Source organism: Petromyzon marinus, unplaced genomic scaffold, assembly GCF_048934315.1.
Source record: "Petromyzon marinus isolate PM22_M1 ecotype Great Lakes invasive population unplaced genomic scaffold, UKy_Petmar_22M1.pri1.0 PM_Scaffold_215, whole genome shotgun sequence".
NCBI lineage: Eukaryota > Metazoa > Chordata > Hyperoartia > Petromyzontiformes > Petromyzontidae > Petromyzon > Petromyzon marinus.
Genome location: NW_027423186.1, coordinates 13,376 through 36,940, shown reverse-complemented (window position 1 = coordinate 36,940; position 23,565 = coordinate 13,376). Strand labels below are relative to the sequence as shown.

At 49.1% G+C, this 23,565-nt stretch overlaps 1 protein-coding gene across 1 annotated transcript in view; it reads left to right on the top strand.

Annotated features, from left to right (window-relative positions):
- Window positions 1-16,624, top strand: part of LOC116958130 (uncharacterized) — a 29,125-nt gene extending 12,501 nt beyond the window's left edge. The window contains exons 4-6 of the mRNA XM_032980622.2: window positions 3,590-3,684; window positions 11,391-11,532; window positions 16,342-16,624. Of these exons, the coding sequence (XP_032836513.2) occupies window positions 3,590-3,684; window positions 11,391-11,532; window positions 16,342-16,376 (272 nt within the window). The 3' untranslated portion in view covers window positions 16,377-16,624. The remainder of the gene's footprint in view (window positions 1-3,589; window positions 3,685-11,390; window positions 11,533-16,341) is intronic.
- The last annotated feature ends 6,941 nt before the right edge of the window (window positions 16,625-23,565 follow it).

Genomic DNA, 23,565 nt, shown 5'->3' with positions numbered 1-23,565 from the left:
GTCACTCAGTCACTCAGTCAGTCAGTCACTCAGTCAGTCAGTCACTCAGTCACTCAGTCGGTCAGTCACTCAGTCAGTCACTCACTCACTCAGTCAGTCACTCAGTCACTCAGTCAGTCACCCACTCGGGCACTCACTCACTCACTCAGTCACTCAGTCACTCACTCAGTCACCCACTCAGTCACTCAGTCAGTCACTCAGTCAGTCAGTCACTCGGTCACTCAGTCAGTCACCCACTCGGTCACTCACTCAGTCACTCACTCAGTCAGTCACTCAGTCAGTCACTCACTCAGTCAGTCACCCACTCAGTCAGTCACTCACTCAGTCACTCACTCAGTCACTCAGTCACTCAGTCACTCACTCAGTCACCCACTCAGTCACTCAGTCACTCAGTCAGTCACTCAGTCAGTCAGTCACTCGGTCACTCAGTCAGTCACCCACTCAGTCACTCACTCAGTCACTCAGTCAGTCACTCACTCACTCAGTCACTCACTCAGTCACTCACTCACTCACTCAGTCACTCAGCCACTCACTCAGTCACTCACTCAGTCAGTCACTCACTCAGTCAGTCACTCAGTCACTCACTCACTCAGCCACTCACTCACCCACTCAGTCACTCACTCACTCACTCAGTCACTCACTCACTAACGCACTCACCCACTCACTCAGTCACTCACTCAGTCAGTCACTCACTCGCTCAGTCACTCACTCACTCAGTAAGTCACTCACTCAATCACTCACTCAGTCACTCAGTCACTCAGCCACTCACTCAGTCACTCACTCACTCACTCAGTCACTCACTCAGTCATTCACTCACTCACTCAGTCACTCACTCAATCGCTCAGGCACTCACTCGCTCGCTCCTCACTGCCGGTACTCACCCACTCACTCACTCAGTCACCCAGTCACTCAGCCACTCACTCACTCACCTACACACCCACCCACTCACCCACTCACTCACCCACACACTCATCCACTCACCCACTCACCCACCCACTCACTCACCCACCCACTCACCCACTCACTCACTCACCCACTCACTCACCCACTCACACTCACCCACTCACCCACCCACCCATCCACCCAATCATCCACCCACATACTCACACACCCACCTACACACTCACCCACCACTTGTGTGTGTTAGTGAGTGAGTGTGTGAGTGTGTGTATGAGTGTGTGAGTGAGTGTGTATGAGTGAGTGTGTGAGTGAGTGTGTGTGAGTGTGGGTGAGTGAATGTGAGTGAATGATAGTGTGTGAGTGTGTGTGGGTGAGTGTGTGTGGGTGAGTGTGTGAGTTTGTGTGTGAGTGAATGAGAGTGTGAGTGTGTGGGTGTGTGTGTGAGTGAGTGGGTGAGTGAGTGTGTGTGGGTGAGTGAATGTGAGTGAATGATAGTGTGTGAGTGTGTGTGGGTGAGTGTGTTGGTGAGTGTGTGAGTTTGTGTGTGAGTGAATGAGAGTGTGAGTGTGTGAGTGTATGTATGGGTGAGTGAGTGTGTGTGAGTGTGTGAGTGAGTGTGTGTGTGAGTGCGTGAGTGTGCGTGTGGGTGATTGTGTGTGTGTTTGTGTGTGAGTGAATGAGAGTGTGTGTGTGAGTGTGTGAGTGTGAGTAGGTGAGTGTGTGGTTGTGTGAGTGTGTGTGTGAATGAGTGTGGGTGAGTGTGTGAGTGAGTAGGTGTGTGTGTGAGTATGGGTGAGTGTGTGTGTGGGTGAGTGTGAGTAGGTGAGTGTGTGGTTGTGTAAGTATAGGTGTGGGTGAGTGTGTGAGTGTGTGAGTGACTAGGTGTGTGTGTGAGTGTGGGTGAGTGTGTGGGTGAGTGTGTGTGTGAGTGTGTGAGTGAGTGTGTGTGTGGGTGAGTGAGTAGGTGAGTGTGTGGTTGTGTGAGTGTGGGTGAGTGAGTATGTGTGGGTGAGTGAGTGTGTGAGTGTGTGTGGGTGAGTGAGTGAGTGTGTGAGTGAGTAGGTGAGTGGGTGAGTGAGTGAGTGTGGGTGAGTGAGTATGTGTGGGTGAGTGTGTGAGTGAATGTGTGGGTGTGAGTGAGTGTGTGTGGGTGAGTGAGTGAGTGTGTGTGGGTGAGTGAGTGAGTGAGTGTGTGGGTGTGTGGGTGAGTGAGTGAATGAGAGTGAATGAGTGTGTGTGGGTGAGTGAGTGAGTGTGTGAGTGTGTGTGGGTCAGTTATTGAATGAGAGTGTGTGTGGGTGATTGTATTTATTGAACTGGTCAAGGCCTATGATATCATCAGTAGGCCTGGGCTCTGGGTTGTTCTTGGTGCTTTTGGAGTCTCTGAGAATGATGATGGTGATGGAGAGAGAGAATGATGGTGACAATGGTGATGATGATGGTGAGAGATAGAGAGAATGATGGTGATGATGAGGAGGGGGAGTATGGGGAGTGTATTGGGGGTGTGTGAGTAGTGGTCTCTATGGGTGTGTGTGTGTGTGGGTCACTGTGATTGTGTGGGTGTGTGTCTCTGTGTGTTGGGTGTGTGGTGTGATGTGTGTGTTGTGTACGTGGTGTGTGGTGGTTGTGTGTGCTGTGGATATGTGGTGTCTGTCTGTGTGTGTGTTGTGTGTGTGGGGTGATGTGTGTGTTGCGTGGTGTGTGTGGTGGTTGTGTGCTGTGGATATGTGGTGTCTGTCTGTGTGTGTTGTGTGTGGTGTTTCTGTGTGTGGTGTGTGTGTTGTGTGTGTGGTGTCTCTGTGTGTGGTGTGTGTGTTGTGTGTGTGGTGTCTCTGTGTGTTGTGTGTGTGGTGTCTCTGCGCCTCTGTGTGTCTGTGAAGCCCCAATGCGGTTTCAGGAAAGGGCGGTCCTGCACAGATGCCATATTTTCTGTCCGTCTGCTACAGCAGAGGTGTAGGGAATTCCAACAAGACCTACATCTCTGCTTTATTGACCTGGTCAAGGCCTATGATACCATCAGTAGGCCTGGGCTCTGGGTTGTTCTTCGTGCTTTTGGAGTACCTGACCCTATGCTCACGATCATTAAGGACCTTCATGTTGGTGAGCGGGCCCGGGTAAAACTACGTGGCCGGGAGTCAGAGCCATTCCCTGCACACCTTGGGGTGCGACAGGGATGTCCTCTGGCTCCCACATTATTTAACATCTATTTTGACCACGTAGTTCGTGAAGCCTTCAATAGCTGCACCGGGGGAATCTCCATATGGTACAGATATAATGGGAGGCTGATCGATGCCCATGTGCGGTCAAGGGATGGCTCCCTATTGCTCAACCACGTTATGTATGCCGATGATTTGGTAATAGCTGCTCATTCAGAGGAGGAGTTGGAGACGCTGCTGCTGAGACTGGAGCTTGCCACTAAGAGATGGGGCCTTACCATCAGCCCCATCAAAACTAAGCACCTGCCTGGGTATTTTGTACCATCGAACACTCCACCGCCACAACTCCCAATCGGTGATGGGGCAGTGGTGGAGAGAGTGGAGAGTTTCCCATACCTGGGCAGTGTGCTTATGACTGGCTCCAGTTTAACAGCAGAGGTCTCACTCCGAATCAGTCGAGCGGCAATATCTTGTGTGAATGTGTGTGTGTGTGAATGTGTGTGTGTGTGGTGTGTGTGTCTGTGTGTGTGTAGAGCTGAAGCAAGCTCTGCTGCTGCGCGTCTCAGAGATTGAGTCGCTGGTTCAGAATCCTCAGCAGTGTCACGTGAGGCTTAGCAAGGAAGACAAGGTGTGTGTCTCTGTCTCACTCTGTCTCTCTGTCTCACCCTGTGTCTCTGTCTCACTCTGTCTCTCTGTCTCACCTTGTCTCACTCTGTGTCACTGTCTCACTCTGTCTCTCTGTCTCACTGTCTCACCCTGTGTCTCTGTCTCACTCTGTCTCACTCTGTCTCTCTGTCTCACCTTGTGTGTCTCACCTTGTCTCACTGTCTCACTCTGTCTCACTCTGTCTCACTGTGTCTCACCTTGTCTCTCTGTCTCACTCTGTCTCACTCTGTGTGTCTCTGTCTCACTCTGTCTCACTCTGTGTCTCTGTCTCACCCTGTGTCTCTGTCTCAACCTGTGTGTGTCTGTCTCACTGTCTCACTGTATCACTCTGTGTGTCTCTGTCTCACTGTCTCTCTGTCTCAGTGTCTCACTGTCTCACTGTCTCACTCTGTGTGTCTCACCCTGTGTCTCTGTCTCACTGTCTCACTGTATCACTCTGTGTGTCTCTGTCTCACTCTGTCTCACTGTCTCACCTTGTCTCACTGTCTCACTCTCTCTCTCTGTCTCACCCTGTCTCTCTGTCTCACTCTGTCTCTCTGTCTCACCCTGTCTCACTGTCTCACTCTGTCTCTCTGTCTCACCCTGAGTGTCACTGTCTCACTCTGTCTCACTGTCTCACCTAGTCTCACTGTCTCACCCTGTCTCACCCTGTCTCACTCTGTCTCACTGTCTCACTGTCTCACTCTGTGTGTCTCACCCTGTGTGTCTCACCCTGTGTGTCTCACTCTGTGTGTCTCTGTCTCTGTGTGTCTCACCCTGTGTGTCTCTGTCTCACTCTGTGTGTCTCTGTCTCTGTGTGTCTCACCCTGTGTGTCTCTGTCTCACTCTGTGTGTCTCTGTCTCTGTGTGTCTCTGGCTCACCCTCTGTGTAAGTCTCTGTGTGTGTCTCTGTGTGTGTGTCTCTGTGTGTGTCTAAGTGTGTGTCTCTGTGTGTGTCTAAGTGTGTGTCTCTGTGTGAGTCTCTGTGTGTGTCTCTGTGTGTCTCTCTGTGTGTGTGTCTCTGTGTGTGCGTCTCTGTGTGATTCTCTGTGTGTCTCTGTGTGTCTCTGTGTGTCTCTGTGTGTTTCTGTGTTTCTCTCTGTGTGTGTCTCTGTGTGTGTGTCTATGTGTGTCTCTGTGTGTGTCTCTGTGTGAGTCTCTGTGTGTGTCTCTCTGTGTGTGTCTCTGTGTGAGTCTCTGTGTGTGTCTCTGTGTGTGTCTCTGTGTGTGTGTCTCTGTGTGTCTCTGTGTGTGTGTCTGTGTGTGTCTTTGTGTGTCTCAGTGTGTGTCTCTGTGTGTGTGTCTCTTTGTGTGTGTCTCCGTGTGTCTCTGTATGTCTCTGTGTGTTTCTGTGTTTCTCTGTGTGTGTGTCTCTGTGTGAGTCTCTGTGTGTCTCTGTGTGTGTGTCTCTGTGTGTGTCTCTGTGTGTGTGTCTCTGTGTGTGTCTCTGTGTGTGTGTCTCCGTGTGTCTCTGTGTGTCTCAGTGTGTCTCTGTGTGTGTCTCTGTGTGTGTGTATCTGTGTGTCTCTGTGTGGGTCTCTGTGTGTGTCTCTGTGTGTCTCTGTGTGTGTCTCTGTGTGTGTGTCTCTGTGTGTGTCTCTGTGTGTGTCTCTGTGTGTCTCTGTGTGTGTGTCTCTGTGTGTGTCTCTGTGTGTGTGTCTCTGTGTGTGTCTCTGTGTGTGTCTCTGTGTGTGTCTCTGTGTGACAGCGCTTCCTCCTAGGAGCGTGTGTGTCTCTGTGTGTGTCTCAGTGTGTGTCTCTGTGTGTGTGTCTCTGTGTGTGTGTCTCTGTGTGTGTCTCTGTGTGTGTGTCTCTGTGTGTGTCTCTGTGTGTGTCTGTGTGTGTGTGTCTCTGTGTCTCTGTGTGTGTGTCTCAGTGTGTGTGTCTCTGTGTGTGTCTCTGTGTGTCTCTGTGTGTCTCTGTGTGTGTCTCTGTGTGTCTTTGTGTGTGTGTCTCTGTGTGTCTCTGTGTGTGTGTCTCAGTGTGTGTCTCTGTGTGTGTGTGTCTCTGTGTGTGTGTCTCTGTGTGTCTCTGTGTGTGTGTCTCAGTGTGTGTCTCTGTGTGTCTCTGTGTGTGTGTCTCTGTGTGTGTCTCTGTGTGTGTCTCTGTGTGTGTGTCTCTGTGTGTGTCTCTGTGTGTGTCTCTGTGTCTGTGTGTCTCTGTGTGTCTCTGTATGTGTGTCTCTGTGTGTCTCTGTGTGCGTGTCTCTGTGTGTCTCTGTGTGTCTCTGCGTGTGTCTCTGTGTGTGTCTCTGTGTGTGTGTCTCTGTGTGTCTCTGTGTGTGTGTCTCTGTGTGTGTCTCAGTGTGTGTCTCTGTGTGTGTGTCTCTGTGTGTATCTCTGTGTGTGTGTCTCTGTGTGTGTCTCTGTGTGTGTCTCTGTGTGTGTCTCTGTGTGACAGCGCTTCCTCCTAGGAGCGTGTGTGTCTCCGTGTGTCTCTGTGTGTCTCAGTGTGTCTCTGTGTGTGTCTCTGTGTGTGTGTCTCTGTGTGTCTCTGTGTGGGTCTCTGTGTGTGTCTCTGTGTGTCACTGTGTGTGTCTCTGTGTGTGTGTCTCTGTGTGTCTCTGTGTGTGTCTCTGTGTGTGTCTCTGTGTGTCTCTGTGTGTGTGTCTCTGTGTGTGTCTCTGTGTGTGTGTCTCTGTGTGTGTCTCTGTGTGTGTCTCTGTGTGTGTCTCTGTGTGACAGCGCTTCCTCCTAGGAGCGTGTGTGTCTCTGTGTGTGTCTCAGTGTGTGTCTCTGTGTGTGTGTCTCTGTGTGTGTGTTTCTGTGTGTGTCTCTGTGTGTGTGTCTCTGTGTGTGTCTCTGTGTGTGTCTGTGTGTGTGTGTCTCTGTGTCTCTGTGTGTGTGTCTCAGTGTGTGTGTCTCTGTGTGTGTCTCTGTGTGTCTCTGTGTGTGTCTCTGTGTGTCTTTGTGTGTGTGTCTCTGTGTGTCTCTGTGTGTGTGTCTCAGTGTGTGTCTCTGTCTGTGTCTCTGTGTGTGTGTGTCTCTGTGTGTGTGTCTCTGTGTGTCTCTGTGTGTGTGTCTCAGTGTGTGTCTCTGTGTGTCTCTGTGTGTGTGTCTCTGTGTGTGTCTCTGTGTGTGTCTCTGTGTGTGTGTCTCTGTGTGTGTCTCTGTGTGTGTCTCTGTGTCTGTGTGTCTCTGTGTGTCTCTGTATGTGTGTCTCTGTGTGTCTCTGTGTGCGTGTCTCTGTGTGTCTCTGTGTGTCTCTGCGTGTGTCTCTGTGTGTGTCTCTGTGTGTGTGTCTCTGTGTGTCTCTGTGTGTGTGTCTCTGTGTGTGTCTCAGTGTGTGTCTCTGTGTGTGTGTCTCTGTGTGTCTCTGTGTGTATCTCTGTGTGTGTGTCTCTGTGTGTGTCTCTGTGTGTGTCTCTGTGTGTGTCTCTGTGTGACAGCGCTTCCTCCTAGGAGCGTGTGTGTCTCTGTGTGTGTGTCTCTGTGTGTGTCTCTGTGTGGCTCTGCGTGTGTGTCTCAGTGTGTGTCTCTGTGTGACAGCGCTTCCTCCTAGGAGCGTGTGTGTGTCTGTGTGTGTCTCTGTGTGTGTCTCTGTGTGTGTGTCTCTGTGTGTCTCTGTGTGCGTCTCTGTGTGTGTCTCTGTGTGTGTCTCTGTGTGTGTGTCTCTGTGTGTCTCTGTGTGTGTCTGTGTGTGTGTGTCTCTGTGTGTCTCTGTGTGTGTCTCTGTGTGTGTCTCTGTGTGTGTGTCCCTGTGTGTCTCTGTGTGTGTGTCTCAGTGTGTGTCTCTGTGTGACAGCGCTTCCTCCTAGGAGCGTGTGTGTGTCTGTGTGTGTCTCTGTGTGTGTCTCTGTGTGTGTGTCTCTGTGTGTCTCTGTGTGCGTCTCTGTGTGTGTCTCTGTGTGTGTCTCTGTGTGTGTGTCTCTGTGTGTCTCTGTGTGTGTCTCTGTGTGTGTGTCTCTGTGTGTCTCTGTATGTGTGTCTCTGTGTGTCTCTGTGTATGTGTCTCTGTGTGTCTCTGTGTGTGTGTCTCAGTGTGTGTCTCTGTGTGACAGTGCTTCCTCCTAGGAGCGTGTGTGTCTCTGTGTGTGTCTCTGTGTGTCTCTGTGTGTATCTCTGTGTGTGTCTCTGTGTGTGTCTCTGTGTGTGTGTCTCAGTGTGTGTCTCTGTGTGACAGCGCTTCCTCCTAGGAGCGTGTGTGTCTCTGTGTGTCTCTGTGTGTGTCTCTGTGTGTGTCTCTGTGTGTGTCTCTGTGTGTGTGTCTCAGTGTGTGTCTCTGTGTGACAGCGTTTCCTCCTAGGAGCATGTGTGTCTCTGTGTGTGTCTCTGTGTGTGTCTCTGTGTGTGTCTCTGTGTGTGTGTCTCAGTGTGGGGAGCGGTAGTGTAGCGGTTAGCGCGCTGCGCTATGAACCTGGCGACCCGGGTTCGATTCCCGCTCACGGCCAACACCAGTGACGATTATCTGAACCGGTCCCGGGCCTCCCCTAGGTCGACTCAGCCTAAAATGAGTACCTGGTGTAGCGGTGTGTAAACATCGCCACTAGGGAGACAAAGGCGGTCGGGCGTGGTCCTGGCCACCCACCCCCTCGTGTACCGTTCCGGCCTTCAAAGGTGCTCGCTAACAGCACTTGCCCCTACAGTCTGTTAAGGCTATATGGGGGATCTTTGTCTTTGTGTCTCAGTGTGTGTCTCTGTGTGACAGCGCTTCCTCCTAGGAGCGTGTGTATCTCTGTGTGTGTCTCTGTGTGTGTCTCTGTGTGTGTCTCTGTGTGTGTCTCTGTGTGTATCTCTGTGTGTGTCTGTGTGTGTGTGTCTCTGTGTGTTTCTGTGTGTGTGTCTCAGTGTGTGTCTCTGTGTGACAGCACTTCCTCCTAGGAGCGTGTGTGTCTCTGTGTGTGTGTCTCTGTGTGTGTGTCTCTGTGTGTGTGTCTCTGTGTGTGTGTCTCTGTGTGTGTGTCTCTGTGTGTCTCTGTCTGTGTGTCTCTGTGTGTGTGTCTCTGTGTGTGTGTCTCTGTGTGTGTGTCTCTGTGTGTGTGTCTCTGTGTGTGTGTCTCTGTGTGTGTGTCTCTGTGTGTGTGTCTCTGTGTGTGTGTCTCTGTGTGTGTGTCTCTGTGTGTGTGTCTCTGTGTGTGTGTCTCTGTGTGTGTGTCTCTGTGTGTGTGTCTCTGTGTGTGTGTCTCTGTGTGTGTGTCTCTGTGTGTGTGTCTCTGTGTGTGTGTGTCTCTGTGTGTGTGTCTCTGTGTGTGTGTCTCTGTGTGTGTGTCTCTGTGTGTGTGTCTCTGTGTGTGTGTCTCTGTGTGTGTGTCTCTGTGTGTGTGTCTCTGTGTGTGTGTCTCTGTGTGTGTGTCTCTGTGTGTGTGTCTCTGTGTGTGTGTCTCTGTGTGTGTGTCTCTGTGTGTGTGTCTCTGTGTGTGTGTCTCTGTGTGTGTGTCTCTGTGTGTGTGTCTCTGTGTGTGTGTCTCTGTGTGTGTGTCTCTGTGTGTGTGTCTCTGTGTGTGTCTCTGTGTGACAGCGCTTCCTCCTAGGAGCGTGTGTGTCTCTGTGTGTGTCTCTGTGTGTGTCTCTGTGTGTGTCTCTGTGTGTCTCTGTGTGTGTGTCTCAGTGTGTGTCTCTGTGTGACAGCGCTTCCTCCTAGGAGCGTGTGTGTCTCTGTGTGTGTCTCTGTGTGTGTCTCTGTGTGTGTCTCTGTGTATCTCTGTGTGTGTGTCTCAGTGTGTGTCTCTGTGTGACAGCGCTTCCTCCTAGGAGCATGTGTGTCTCTGTGTGTGTCTCTGTGTGTGTCTCTGTGTGTGTCTTTGTTTGTGTCTCTGTGTGTCTCTGTGTGTGTGTCTCAGTGTCTGTCTCTGTGTGTGTGTCTCTGTGTGTGTGTCTCTGTGTGTGTGTCTCTGTGTGTGTGTCTCTGTGTGTGTGTCTCTGTGTGACAGCGCTTCCTCCTAGGAGTGTGTGTGTGTCTGTGTGTGTGTCTGTGTGTCTCTGTGTGTGTGTCTCTGTGTGTGTCTCTGTGTGTGTCTCTGTGTGTGTCTCAGTGTGTGTCTCTGTGTGTTTCTGTGTGTGTCTCTGTGTGTGTCTCTGTGTGTGTGTCTCTGTGTGTGTCTCTGTGTGTGTGTCTCAGTGTGTGTCTCTGTGTGACAGCACTTCCTCCTAGGAGCGTGTGTGTGTCTGTGTGTGTGTCTGTGTGTCTCTGTGTGTGTGTCTCTGTGTGTATATCTGTGTGTGTGTCTCTGTGTGTCTCTGTGTGTGTCTCTGTGTGTGTCTGTGTGTGTGTCTCTGTGTGTGTGTCTCAGTGTGTGTCTCTGTGTGACAGCGCTTCCTCCTAGGAGCGTGTGTGTCTCTGTATGTGTCTCTGTGTGTGTATCTGTGCGTGTTTCTGTGTGTGTCTCTGTGTGTGTCTCAGTGTGTGTCTCTGTGTGTGTCTCTGTGTGTCTATGTGTGTGTCTCTGTGTGTGTCTCTGTGTGTGTCTCTGTGTGTGTGTCTCTGTGTGTGTCTCTGTGTGTGTCTCTGTGTGTGTCTCTGTGTGTGTGTCTCTCTGTGTGTCTCTGTGTGTGTGTCTCAGTGTGTGTCTCTGTGTGACAGCGCTTCCTCCTAGGAGCGTGTGTGTCTCTGTGTGTCTCTGTGTGTCTCTGTGTGTGTGTCTCTGTGTGTGTCTCTGTGTGTGTGTCTCTTTGTGTGTCTCTGTGTGTGTGTCTCAGTGTGTGTCTCTGTGTGACAGCGCTTCCTCCTAGGAGCGTGTGTGTCTCTGTGTGTCTCTGTGTGTCTCTGTGTGTGTGTCTCTGTGTGTCTCTGTGTGTGTCTCTGTGTGTGTGTCTCTGTGTGTCTCTGTGTGTGTGTCTCAGTGTGTCTCTGTGTGACAGCGCTTCCTCCTAGGAGCGTGTGTGTCTCTGTGTGTCTCTGTGTGTGTGTCTCTGTGTGTGTTTCTGTGTGTGTGTCTCTGTGTGTGTCTCTGTGTGTGTGTGTCTCAGTGTGTGTCTCTGTGTGACAGCGCTTCCTCCTAGGAGCGTGTGTGTCTCTGTGTGTGTCTCTGTGTGTGTCTCTGTGTGTGTGTCTCTGTGTGTGTCTCTCTGTGTGTGTCTCTGTGTGTGTCTCTGTGTGTGTGTCTCAGTGTGTGTCTCTGTGTGACAGCGCTTCCTCCTAGGAGCGTGTGTGTCTCTGTGTGTGTCTCTGTGTGTGTCTCTGTGTGTGTCTCTGTGTGTCTCTGTGTGTGTCTCTGTGTGTGTCTCTATGTGTCTGTGTGTGTGTGTCTCAGTGTGTGTCTCTGTGTGACAGCGCTTCCTCCTAGGAGCGTGTGTGTCTCAGTGTGTGTCTCTGTGTGTGTCTCTGTGTGTGTCCCTGTGTGTCTCTGTGTGTGTGTCTCAGTGTGTGTCTCTGTGTGACAGCGCTTCCTCCTAGGAGCGTGTGTGTCTCTGTGTGTGTCTCTGTGTGTGTCTCTGTGTGTGTCTCTGTGTGTGTGTCTCTGTGTGTCTCTGTGTGTCTCTGTGTGTGTGTCTCTGTGTGTGTCTCAGTGTGTGTCTCTGTGTGTGTCTCTGTGTGACAGCGCTTCCTCCTAGGAGCGTGTGTGTCTCAGTGTGTGTCTCTGTGTGTGTCTCTGTGTGTGTCTCTGTGTGACAGCGCTTCCTCCTAGGAGCGTGTGTGTCTCTGTGTGTCTCTGTGTGTGTGTCTCTGTGTGTGTCTCTGTGTGTGTCTCTGTGTGTGTGTCTCTGTGTGTGTCTCTGTGTGTGTGTCTCAGTGTGTGTCTCTGTGTGACAGCGCTTCCTCCAAGGAGCGTGTGTGTCTCGCCGGGAGTGGCTCCGCGTCTCTGCGGACGCAGCGAGTGATGGGGGACTGCGAGAGCAGAAGCAGAGTCTGGAGGAGGCCCTTGACTCCATCCTCAGCCGGCCCACCAACCCCTGTGAGTGTGTATGTGAGTGTGTCTGTGTGTGTGTCTGTGTGTGTATCTGTGCGTGTGTTTGAGTGTGTGTCTGTGTGTGTTTCTGTGTGTGTCTGTGTGTGTGTTTCTGCGTGTATCTGTGTCTGTGAGTGTGTCTGTGTGTGTATGTATGTCTGTGTGTGTATCTGTGTGTGTGTCTGTGAGTGTGCCTGTGTGTCTGTGTGTCTCTGTGTGTATCTGTGTCCGGCAAAACAACCCCCTACCTCCTCGCGGTGCCGGACGGGCAACTCTAAACTACGATTAAAATATGAAACTAATAAGCTTGTGCCGGAGGCCCCGGGGGGCCAGGCGTCTATGACATCTCCTGGCCAAACCCCAATTGGCGGAGCCAGGAGATTGAATCTCTACCCTCGGGGCTCCTCCAGAAACAACGAAAAGCCACTACGGATGGCCACGTGGAATGTTCGAACGCTCACTGCGGAGGAGAGGCTGCCACTCCTCTGTCGGGAGCTGGACCGGTACCGCCTGGATCTCTGCGGCATTCAGGAGGTCCAGTGGACCGGCTCTGGCTCCTGCCACCATGAGGGGTGGACAGTCCTCTACTCGGGGCAGCAGACTGCCAAACAGCAGGGTGTGGCTCTTCTTCTGAACAAAAGAATGAAGGGGGCGTGGGAGCGTGGCGGTGAGGTGTGGGAAGCTGTAAGCCCCAGGCTACTTTGGGCTCGCCTTCCTATCAACCGGAGGCGAGGAGTGGTGGTCGTGGTTACTTATGCCCCCACCGAAGACGAACATCCGTGGAGTGATGCAGGCAAAGCCGATGAGTCAGATGCCTTCTATGACCTCCTGTCACAGGTGCTGGCTAAAGTGGCCCCTCGGGATAGAGTCATCTTGTTGGGTGACTTTAATGCCCGAGTTGGTCATGATGCTGGCACCTGGTCTGGAGTGATTGGAGGGCATGGGCCAGATCAGCCCAATAACAACGGTAGGAGGCTGCTAGACTTCTATGCAGCCCATGGGCTTGTAATTACCAACACGCTGTTCCGGCATCGGCGCATCCACACAACATCATGAATGCATGCCGGGTCCAAGCAAGAACATCTGCTGGACTACATAGTGACGGAACAGCGGATGCGAGCCCATGTCCTTGACACCAGGACCTACCGTGGAGCTGATCTGCCCTCTGACCATCAACTTGTCATCAATAGCATGGTCTCAGCTAGCTGATGAAAGTTGCAAGTGAGAATTTAATCATCGCTTGCGGCTGGGGTTGGCATCGTCCCCCACTCCTCCTGATGTCGAGGGGAAATGGGTGAGGTTTAGGACTGTGACTCATGCAGCTGCAATGGCTGTTTTGGGTGCACAGTCCAGACCTCCCCAGAGACCCTGGCTGACAGAGGAGGTGTTCAGGCTGGCTGAGAAAAAGCAACAGGCCCACTCTCATCGGCTACAGCATCCCACATCAGAAAATGAGGAGGCTTACCGCAGCCTTCGCTCGGAGGTTCGGAGAGCCGGGTTGCTGAATAGATGGAATCTGCTTCAGTGGCCTGCGATCACTCCATAAAATCGTAACCTGCAGCGCCACACCTATCACCATCATTAGGGGAAAGAATGGTGATCCAATCTCCGACCCCCAGGAACAGGTTAACAGATTTTTGAGCATTTCTGTGAGGTCTTGGGAGAGGGGAAATCCCTCCGCCTGGAAAACATCGTGGCACAAAGTGAGGATGACCCTGCTGAGGTTGCAGTGCCTCAAATATTGGGAGAAGTCACCCCCTGTGAGTGGCTGGCTGAGGTGCCATCTGTTGAGGAAGTACTGAAGGCGATCCAGAGTCTGAGACCAGGAAAGGCACCGGGCAGAGATGATCTCCCAAGCGAAATGCTGAGGGAGGGTGGCGTTTGTGCACAGACTGCCCTACATGACATCATAACAACAGTCTGGACCACTGGACGGGTTCCGCAGGATTGGAAGGATGCCCTGGTGGTCCCCCTCTTTAAGAAGTGGGACCACACAGACTGTAACAACTACAGGGGCATCTCACTCCTCAGTGTGCCGGGAAAGGTCCTGGCAAGGATTATTCAACATCGCCTTGCTAGGCACGCTGAGAAGAGGCTTGCGGAGCCCCAATGTGGTTTCAGGAAAGGGCGGTCCTGCACAGATGCCATATTCTCTGTCCGTCTGCTACAGCAGAATTTCAGCAAGACCTACATCTCTGCTTTATTGACCTGGTCAAGGCCTATGATACCATCAGTAGGCCTGGGCTCTGGGTTGTTCTTCGTGCTTTCAGAGTCCCTGACCCTCTGCTCACGATCATTACAGATCTTCATGATGGTGAGCGGGCCCGGGTAAAACTACGTGGCCGGGAGTCAGAGCCTTTCACTGTACATCTTGGGGTGCGACAGGGATGTCCTCTGGCTCCCACATTATTTAAAACCATCTTTGAACACTTTTTCTGATAAACTTTCTATGGCTATAAAGGAAGAATTTCCATCTGGTACAGATACAATGGGAGGCTGATCAATGCCCAGGTGCGGTCAAGGGATGGCTCCCTATTGCTCAACCACATTATGTATGCTGATGATTTGGTAATTGCTGCTCACTCAGAGGAGGAGTTGGAGGCGCTGCTGCTGAACCTGGAACTTGCCACTAAGAGGTGGGGCCTTACCATCAGCCCCACCAAAACTAAGCACCTGCCTGAGTATTTTGTACCATCGGACACTCCACCCCCACATTTCCCAATCGGTGATGGGGCAGTTGTGGAGCGAGTGGAGAGTTTCCCATACCTGGGCAGTTTGCTCATGACCGGCTCTGGTTTGACAGCAAAGGTCTCACTCCAAATCAGTCGAGCGGCAATATCTTTTCATCGGTTGCGTAACGCTGTGTGGAAGCTACCTGGTCTGTCGCTCCACACTAAGCTTCAGGTCTTCTCGGCCACGGTCATTCAATCCCTTCTCTACGCTGGCGAAACGTGGACCCCCCCTAATGGAGCATCTTCGCCAGTTAGAAACATTTAGGCTTACCTGCCTACGATCCATCCTGGGTTTAACCAGGCTGGATTGTGTGAGGAGCTCATAAATCCTTGAAAGATCTGGACAAAGTCCCATCGGTGAGCTCCTCCGGCAGGCAAGGTTTTGTTGGATGGGTCATGTAGCCCGTATGCCCAGCCACCGCATGCCGAAACAGCTTTTGTTCGGCCGGATCGAGGGGGCTAAACGGGCGCGGCATGGGCTAGAGAAGAGATGGAGTGATGTGGTACAGGAGGACGTGGAGCTGAGTGGACTTGCCGATGACTGCTACCAGCGGTGTCAAATCGGCCTCTGTGGAGGAGGCTCGTGAAGGATGCTGCTGGTCAGTTGGAGGCAGTCGCCCTCCAACAACAACGGAGGGCGGAGGAGCGATGCTCACAACAACGAGCGGAGCCCCGGGTAGCTAAAGCACAGCAGGTTGGCACAGTAGGGGGCACAGGTGGTGCATCAGCCAGTCATCTCAGTCAACCCATGGCACCTGGGTCTGCCCCGTGACCTCCTGCCAGCGGGCGTTCGATACTTCACGTGGCCTCAAGGTGCACATGGCCTGGCACAAGCGTCGTGGTGACGTCACCGCCACTTAGTGGCCAATGGCGGTTGTTGTTGTCTATCTGTGTGTGTCTGTCTTGGTGTATGTATCTCTCTTTGTCTGTCTATCTGTGTGTGTATCTCTCTCTCTGCCTCTATGTATCTGTGTCTCTCTCTGTGTCTCTATCTGTGTCTTTACCTGTGTCTCTCTGTATCTCTCTCTGTGTCTGTGTCTCTCTCTGTGTCTCTCCCTGTCTCTCTGTGTGTGTGTCTGTCAGTGTCTATCTGTCTGTGTCTCTCTATCTCTGTGTCTCTCTCTCTGTTTCTCTGTCAGTGTCTCTCTGTCTGTGTCTCTGTGTGTCTCTCTCTGTGTGTCTCTCTCTGTGTCTCTCTCTGTGTCTCTCTCTGTGTGTCTATGAGTGTCTCTCTCTCTGTATCTCTCTCTGTGTGTCTCTGTGTCTCTGTCAGTGCCTCTCTGTCTGTGTCTCTCTGTGTCTATGTGTGTCTCTGTGTGTCTCTGTGTCTCTGTGTGTGTCTCTCTCTGTGTCTCTGTCAGTGTGTCTCTCTGTGTGTCTCTGTGTGTCTCTCTGTGTGTGTCTCTATGTGTCTCTGTGTGTCTCTGTGTGTCTCTCTGTGTGTGTCTCTCTCTCTCTGTGTCTCTGTCAGTGTGTCTCTCTCTGTGTCTCTGTGTGTCTCTGTGTGTGTCTCTCTCTGTGTCTCTCTCTCTCTGTGTCTCTGTCAGTGTGTCTCTCTCTGTGTCTCTCTTTGTGTCTCTCTGTGTGGGTCTCTGTATGTTTCTCTCTGTGTCTCTCTCTCTCTGTGTGTCTCTCTCTGTGTGTCTCTCTCTGTGTGTTTCTGTGTGTCTCTCTGTGTCTCTGTCAGTGTCTCTCTGTCTGTGTCTCTGTGTGTCTCTCTGTCTGTGTCTCTCTCTGTGTCTCTGTTAGTGTGTCTCTCTCTCTCTGTGTCTCTCTGTGTGTGTCTCTCTGTGTCTCAGTGTGTCTCTCTCTGTCTGTGTCTCTCTGTGTGTCTCTCTGTGTGTCTCTGTGTGTCTCTGTGTGTCTCTCTCTGTGTCTCTGTGTGTCTCTGTGTGTGTGTCTCTCTGTGTCTCAGTGTGTCTCTCTCTGTGTCTCTGTGTGTCTCTGTGTGTGTGTCTCTGTGTGTCTCTCTGTGTGTCTCTTTCTGTGTCTCTGTGTGTCTCTCTGTGTGTGTCTCTATGTGTCTCTGTGTGTCTCTCTGTGTGTCTCTGTGTGTCTCTCTGTGTGTCTCTGTGTGTTACAGCCGTGTCTTCCAGACAGAGTGCCAAGAGGCGGTAGAAGATTCCTCACCAAAATCTGCTCACCACTGTCTCCTCACCACCACACACAGACAAAGCTCCCCCATGTAGCCTCATTCACTCTCCCACCCACTCACCCACTCACTCATTCACTTACTCATTCACTCTCCGACCCACTCACCCACTCACTCATTCACTTACTCATTCACTTACCCACCCACTCACTTACCCACCCACTCACTCACCCACTCACTCACCCACTCACTCACCCGCTCATTCACGAATTCATTCACCTCACTTAATCATTCACTCACTCAATCATTCACTCACTCACTCATTCACTTACTCATTCACTCTCCCACCCACTCACCCACTCACTCACTCATTCACTTACCCACTGACTCACTCATTCACTCACCCACTCACTCACCCACTCACTCACTCAACCATTCACTCACTCCATTCACTCACCCACTCACCCACTCATTCACGAACTCATTCACGAACACAGCCATTCACTCACTCACTCAATCATTCACTCACTCACTCAATCATTCACTCCATTCACTCACTCACTCATTCACTCACTCAATCACTTACTCACGCACTCATTCATCCACCCACTCATTCACTAACTGACTCATTCACTCACTAACTCATTCACTCACTAATTCACTCAATCATTCATTCACTCACTCACTCACTCAATCACTCACTCACTCATTCACTCACTCACTATCTAATTCACTCACTCAATCACTCACTCACTCATTCACTCACTCACTATCTAATTCACTCATTCACTCACTCAATCACTCACTCACTCACGAATTCATTCACTCAATCATTCACTCACTTACTCATTCACTCACTCATTTACTCACTCACTAACTCATTCACTCACTCATTAATTCACTCACTCAATCACTCATTCATTCACTCACCTATTCACTAACTCAATCATTCACTCCATTCACTCACTCACCCACTCATTCACTCACTCACTCATTCAGTCACTAAATCACTTACTCATGCACTCATTCATCCACCCACTCATTCACTAACTCACTCATTCACTCACTAATTCAATTACTCATGTACTCATTCATCCACCCACTCATTCACTAACTCACTCATTCACTAACTCACTCATTCACTCACTTGTTCACTCACTCACTAATTCACTCATTTACTAACTCACTCATTCACTCACTCGCTATCTCATTCACTCACTCATTCACACACTCACTATCTCATTCACTCACTCATTCACTCATTCACTAAACTCACTAATTCACTCACTCACTCATTCACTCACTGATTCACTCTCTCATTCACACACTCACTATCTCTATTCACTCACTCGTTCGCTCACTCATTGACTAAACTCACTCATTCACTCACTCACTCATTCACTCACTCATTCACTCACTGATTCACCCACTCATTGACTCACTAACTCATTCACTCACTAACTCATTCACTAACTCATTCATTCGTTCTGTTTGACACGTAAGCTTTCATCGACAAATATTACTCATAATAAAGGTGTTTGTTCTTGTTTGAGTGAGATCGTGTACGAATTAATGTTGTGTGTAGTGTAGTAGTGTATAGTGTAGTGTAGTAATGTATAGTGTAGTGTTTAGTGTAGTAGTGTGTAGTGTAGTAGTGTATAGTGTAGCGTAGTAATGTATAGTGTAGTGTTTAGTGTAGTAGTGTGCAGTGTAGTAGTGTATAGTGTAGTAGTGTATAGTGTAGTAGTGTATAGTGTAGTGTATAGTGTATTAGTGTAGTAGTAGTGTATAGTGTAGTAGAGTATAGTGTAGTAGTGTATAGTGTAGTGTATAGTATATTAGTGTAGTAGTAGTGTATAGTGTAGTAGTGTATAATGTAGTAGTGTATAGTGTAGTAGTGTATAGTGTAGTAGTGTTTAGTGTAGTAGTGTATACTGTAGTGTAGTAATGTATAGTGTAGTGTTTAGTGTAGTAGTGTTTAGTGTAGTAGTGTATAGTGTAGCGTAGTAATGTATAGTGTAGTGTTTAGTGTACTAGTGTGTAGTGTAGTAGTGTATAGTGTAGTAGTGTATAGTGTAGTAGTGTATAGTGTAGTGTATAGTGTAGTAGTAGTGTATAGTGTAGTAGTGTATAGTGTAGTAGTGTATAGTGTAGTAGTGTATAGTGAAGTGTATAGTGTATTAGTGTAGTAGTAGTAGTGTATAGTGTAGTAGTGTATAGTGTAGTAGTGTATAGTGTAGTAGTGTTTAGTGTAGTAGTGTATAGTGTAGTAGTGTATAGTTTAGTAGTATATAGTGTAGTAGTGTATAGTGTAGTAGTGTATAGTGTAGTAGTGTCTAGTGTAGTGTAGTAGTGTATAGTGTAGTGAAGTAATGTATAGTTTACAGTGTAGTGTAGTAGTGTATAGTGTAGTAGTGTATAGTGTAGTGTATAGTGTAGTAGTGTATAGTGTAGTAGTGTATAGTGTAGTAGTGTATAGTGTAGTAGTGTATAGTGTAGTAGTGTAGTGTACAGTGTAGTGGTGTATAGTGTAGAAGTGTATAGTGTAGTAGTATATAGTGTAGTAGTGTGTAGTGTAGTAGTGTGTAGTGTAGTAGTGTGTAGTGTAGTAGTGTATAGTGTAGTAGTGTATAGTGTAGTGTATAGTGTAGTAGTGTATAGTGTAGTAGTGTGTAGTGTAGTAGTGTAGTAGTGTATAGTGTAGTGTATAGTGTGTATAGTGTATAGTTTAGTAGTGTATAGTGTAGTAGTGTATAGTGTAGTAGTGTATAGTGTAGTGTAGTAGTGTATAGTGTAGTAGTGTCTAGTGTAGTGTAGTAGTGTATAGTGTAGTAGTGTATAGTGTAGTAGTGTATAGTGTAGTGTATAGTGTAGTAGTGTATAGTGTAGTAGTGTATAGTGTAGTAGTGTATAGTGTAGTAGTGTATAGTTTAGTAGTATATAGTGTAGTAGTGTATAGTGTAGTAGTGTATAGTGTAGTAGTGTATAGTGTAGTAGTGTATAGTGTAGTAGTGTCTAGTGTAGTGTAGTAGTGTATAGTGTAGTGAAGTAATGTATAGTTTACAGTGTAGTGTAGTAGTGTATAGTGTAGTAGTGTATAGTGTAGTAGTGTATAGTGTAGTAGTGTATAGTGTAGTAGTGTATAGTGTAGTAGTGTATAGTGTAGTAGTGTGTAGTGTAGTAGTGTATAGTGTAGTAGTGTATAGTGTAGTAGTGTATAGTGTAGTAGTGTATAGTGTAGTCGTGTGTAGTGTATAGTGTATAGTGTAGTAGTGTATAGTATAGTGTAGTAGTGTATAGTGTAGTAGTGTATAGTGTAGTAGTGTATAGTGTAGTAGTGTATAGTGTAGTAGTGTATAGTGTAGTGTAGTAGTGTAGTAGTGTATAGTGTAGTAGTGTGTAGTGTAGTAGTGTATAGTGTAGTAGTGTAGTAGTGTATAGTGTGGTAGTGTTTAGTGTAGTAGTGTATAGTGTAGTAGTGTGTAGTGTAGTAGTGTGTAGTGTAGCAGTGTATAGTGTAGTAGTGTATAGTGTAGTAGTGTATAGTGTAGTGGTGTATAGTGTAGTAGTTTAGTAGTGTATAGTGTAGTAGTGTGTAGTGTAGTAGTGTGTAGTGTAGCAGTGTATAGTGTAGTAGTGTATAGTGTAGTAGTGTATAGTGTAGTAGTGTATAGTGTAGTAGTGTATAGTGTAGTAGTGTATAGTGTAGTAGTGTATAGTGTAGTAGTGTATAGTGTAGTAGTGTGTAGTGTAGTAGTGTATAGTGTAGTAGTGTATAGTGTAGTAGTGTGTAGTGTAGTAGTGTGTAGTGTAGCAGTGTATAGTGTAGTAGTGTATAGTGTAGTAGTGTAGTGTATAGTGTAGTAGTGTATAGTGTAGTAGTGTATAGTGTAGTAGTGTATAGTGTAGTAGTGTATAGTGTAGTAGTGTGTAGTGTAGTAGTGTGTAGTGTAGCAGTGTATAGTGTAGTAGTGTATAGTGTAGTAGTGTATAGTGTAGTAGTGTATAGTGTAGTAGTGTATAGTGTAGTAGTGTATAGTGTAGTAGTGTATAGTGTAGTAGTGTATAGTGTAGTAGTGTATAGTGTAGTAGTGTATAGTGTAGTAGTGTATAGTGTAGTAGTGTATAGTGTAGTAGTGTATAGTGTAGTAGTGTATAGTGTAGTAGTGTGTAGTGTAGTAGTGTATAGTGTAGTAGTGTATAGTGTAGTAGTGTGTAGTGTAGTAGTGTGTAGTGTAGCAGTGTATAGTGTAGTAGTGTATAGTGTAGTAGTGTAGTGTATAGTGTAGTAGTGTATAGTGTAGTAGTGTATAGTGTAGTAGTGTATAGTGTAGTAGTGTATAGTGTAGTAGTGTATAGTGTAGTAGTGTATAGTGTAGTAGTGTATAGTGTAGTAGTGTATAGTGTAGTAGTGTATAGTGTAGTAGTGTATAGTGTAGTAGTGTATAGTGTAGTAGTGTATAGTGTAGTAGTGTATAGTGTAGTAGTGTATAGTGTAGTAGTGTACAGTGTAGTAGTGTATAGTGTAGTAGTGTATAGTGTAGTAGTGTATAGTGTAGTAGTGTAGTGTACAGTGTAGTGGTGTATAGTGTAGTAGTGTATAGTGTAGTAGTGTATAGTGTAGTAGTGAATAGTGTAGTAGTGTATAGTGTAGTAGTGTGTAGTGTAGTAGTGTGTAGTGTAGTAGTGTATAGTGTAGTAGTGGTAACCTGCAGCGCCACACCTATTACCATCATTAGGGGAAACAACGGTGAGCCAATCCCCGACCCCCAGGAACAGGTTTGCAGATTTGCTGAGCATTTCTGTGAGGTCCTGGTGGAGGGAAAATCCCTCAGCCAGGAAAACATCGTGGCACAAAGTGGGGATGACCCTGCTGAGGCTGCGGTGCCTCAAATATTGGAAGAAGTCACCCTCTGTGAGTGGCTGGCTGAGGTGCCATCTGTTGAGGAAGTACTGAAGGCGATCCGGAGTCTGAGACCAGGAAAGGCACCAGGTAGAGATGATCTCCCAAGCGAAATGCTGAGGAAGAGTGGCGTTAATGCACAGACTGCCCTATATGACATCATAACAACAGTCTGGACCACTGAACGGGTTCCGCAGGATTGGAAGGATGCCCTGGTCGTCCCCCTTTTTAAGAAGGGGGACCACACAGACTGTAACAACTACAGGGGCATCTCACTCCTCAATGTGCCGGGAAAGATCCTGGCAAGGATTATTCAACATCGCCTTGCCAGGCACGCTGAGGAGAGGCTTGCGGAGCCCCAATGCAGTTTCAGGAAAGGGTGGTCCTGCACAGATGCCATATTTTTCTGTCCGTCTGCTACAGCAGAGGTGTAGGGAATTCCAATAAGACCTACATCTCTGCTTTATTGACATGGTCAAGGCCTTTGATACCATCAGTAGGCCTGGGCTCTGGGTTGTTCTTCGTGCTTTTGGAGTACCTGACCCTCTGCTCACGATCATTAAGGACCTTCATGATGGTGAGCGGGCCCGGGTAAAACTCCATGGCCGGGAGTCAGAGCCATTCCCTGTACACCTTGGGGTGCGACAGTGATATCCTCTGGCTCCCACATTATTTAACATCTATTTTGACCACGTAGTTAGTGAAGCTTTCAATAGCTGTACCGGGGGAATCTCCATTTGGTACAGATATAATGGGAGGCTGATCGATGCCCGGGTGCGGTCAAGGGATGGCTCCCTATTGCTCAACCACGTTATGTATGCTGATGATTTGGTAATAGCTGCTCATTCAGAGGAGGAGTTGGAGACGCTGCTGCTGAGACTGGAGCGTGCCACTAAGAGGTGGGACCTTACCATCAGCCCCACCAAAACTAAGCACCTGCCTGGGTATTTTGTACCATCTGACACTCCACCCCCACAACTCCCAATCGGTGATGGGGCAGTTGTGGAGAGAGTGGAGAGTTTCCCATACCTGGGCAGTGTGCTTATGACTGGCTCCAGTTTAACAGCAAAGGTCTCACTCCTAATCAATCGAGCGGAAATATCTTTTCATCGGTTGCTTAACGCTGTGTGGAAGCTACCTGGTCTGTCGCTCCGCACTAAGCTTCAGGTCTTCTCGGCCACGGTCATTCCCTCCCTTCTCTACGCTTGCGAAACGTGGACCCCCCTAATGGAACATCTTCGCCGGTTGGAAACATTTAGGCTGGCCTGCCTACGATCCATTCTGGGTTTAACCAGACTGGATTGTGTGAGGAGCTCACAAATCCTTGAAAGATCTGGGCAGGGTCCCATCGGTGAGCTCCTCCGGCAGGCAAGGCTGCGATGGCTGGGTCATGTAGCCCGCATGCCCAGCCACCGCATGCCGAAACAGCTTTTGTTTGGCCGGATTGAGGGGGCTAAACGGGCGCGGCACGGGCTAGAGAAGAGATGGAGTGATGTGGTACAGGAGGACGTGGAGCTGAGAGGACTTGCCGATGACTGGTACCAGCGGTGTCAAGATCGGCCTCTGTGGAGGAGGCTCGTGAAGGACGCTACTGGGCAGTTGGAGGCAGTCGCCCTCCAACAACAACGGAGGGCGGAGGAGCGACGCTCACAACAACGAGCGGAGCGCCGGGTGGCTAAAGCACAGCAGGTTGGCACAGTAGGGGGCACAGGTGGTGCATCAGCCAGTCATCTCAGTCAGTCGACCCGTGGCACCTGCTGGGTCTGCCCCGTGACCTCCTGCCAGCTGGCGTTCGAAACTCCACGTGGCCTCAAGGTGCACATGGCCTGGCACAAGCGTCGTGGTGACGTCACCGCCACTTAGTGGCGAATGGCGGTTGTTGTTGTTGTTGTTGTGTGTCTATGTGTGTGTGTCTATGTATGTGTGTGTCTATGTGTCTGTGTGTGTCTGTGTCTATGTGTGTGTCTATGTATGTGTGTGTCTATGTGTGTGTCTGTGTGTGTCTGTGTGTGTGTCTGTCTGTGTATGTGTCTGTGTGTGTGTGTCTGTGTGTGTGTCTATGTGTATGTGTGTCTGTGTGTGTGTGTCTGTGTGTGTGTGTCTGTGTCTATGTGTGTGTCTATGTGTGTGTCTATGTGTGTGTCTGTGTGTGTGTCTGTGTGTCTATGTCTATGTGTATGTGTCTATGTGTCTATGTGTCTATGTGTGTGTCTATGTGTGTGTGTCTGTGTGTGTCTGTGTCTATGTGTGTGTCTATGTCTGTGTCTATGTGTGTGTCTGTGTGTGTGTGTCTGTGTGTGTGTCTATGTGTG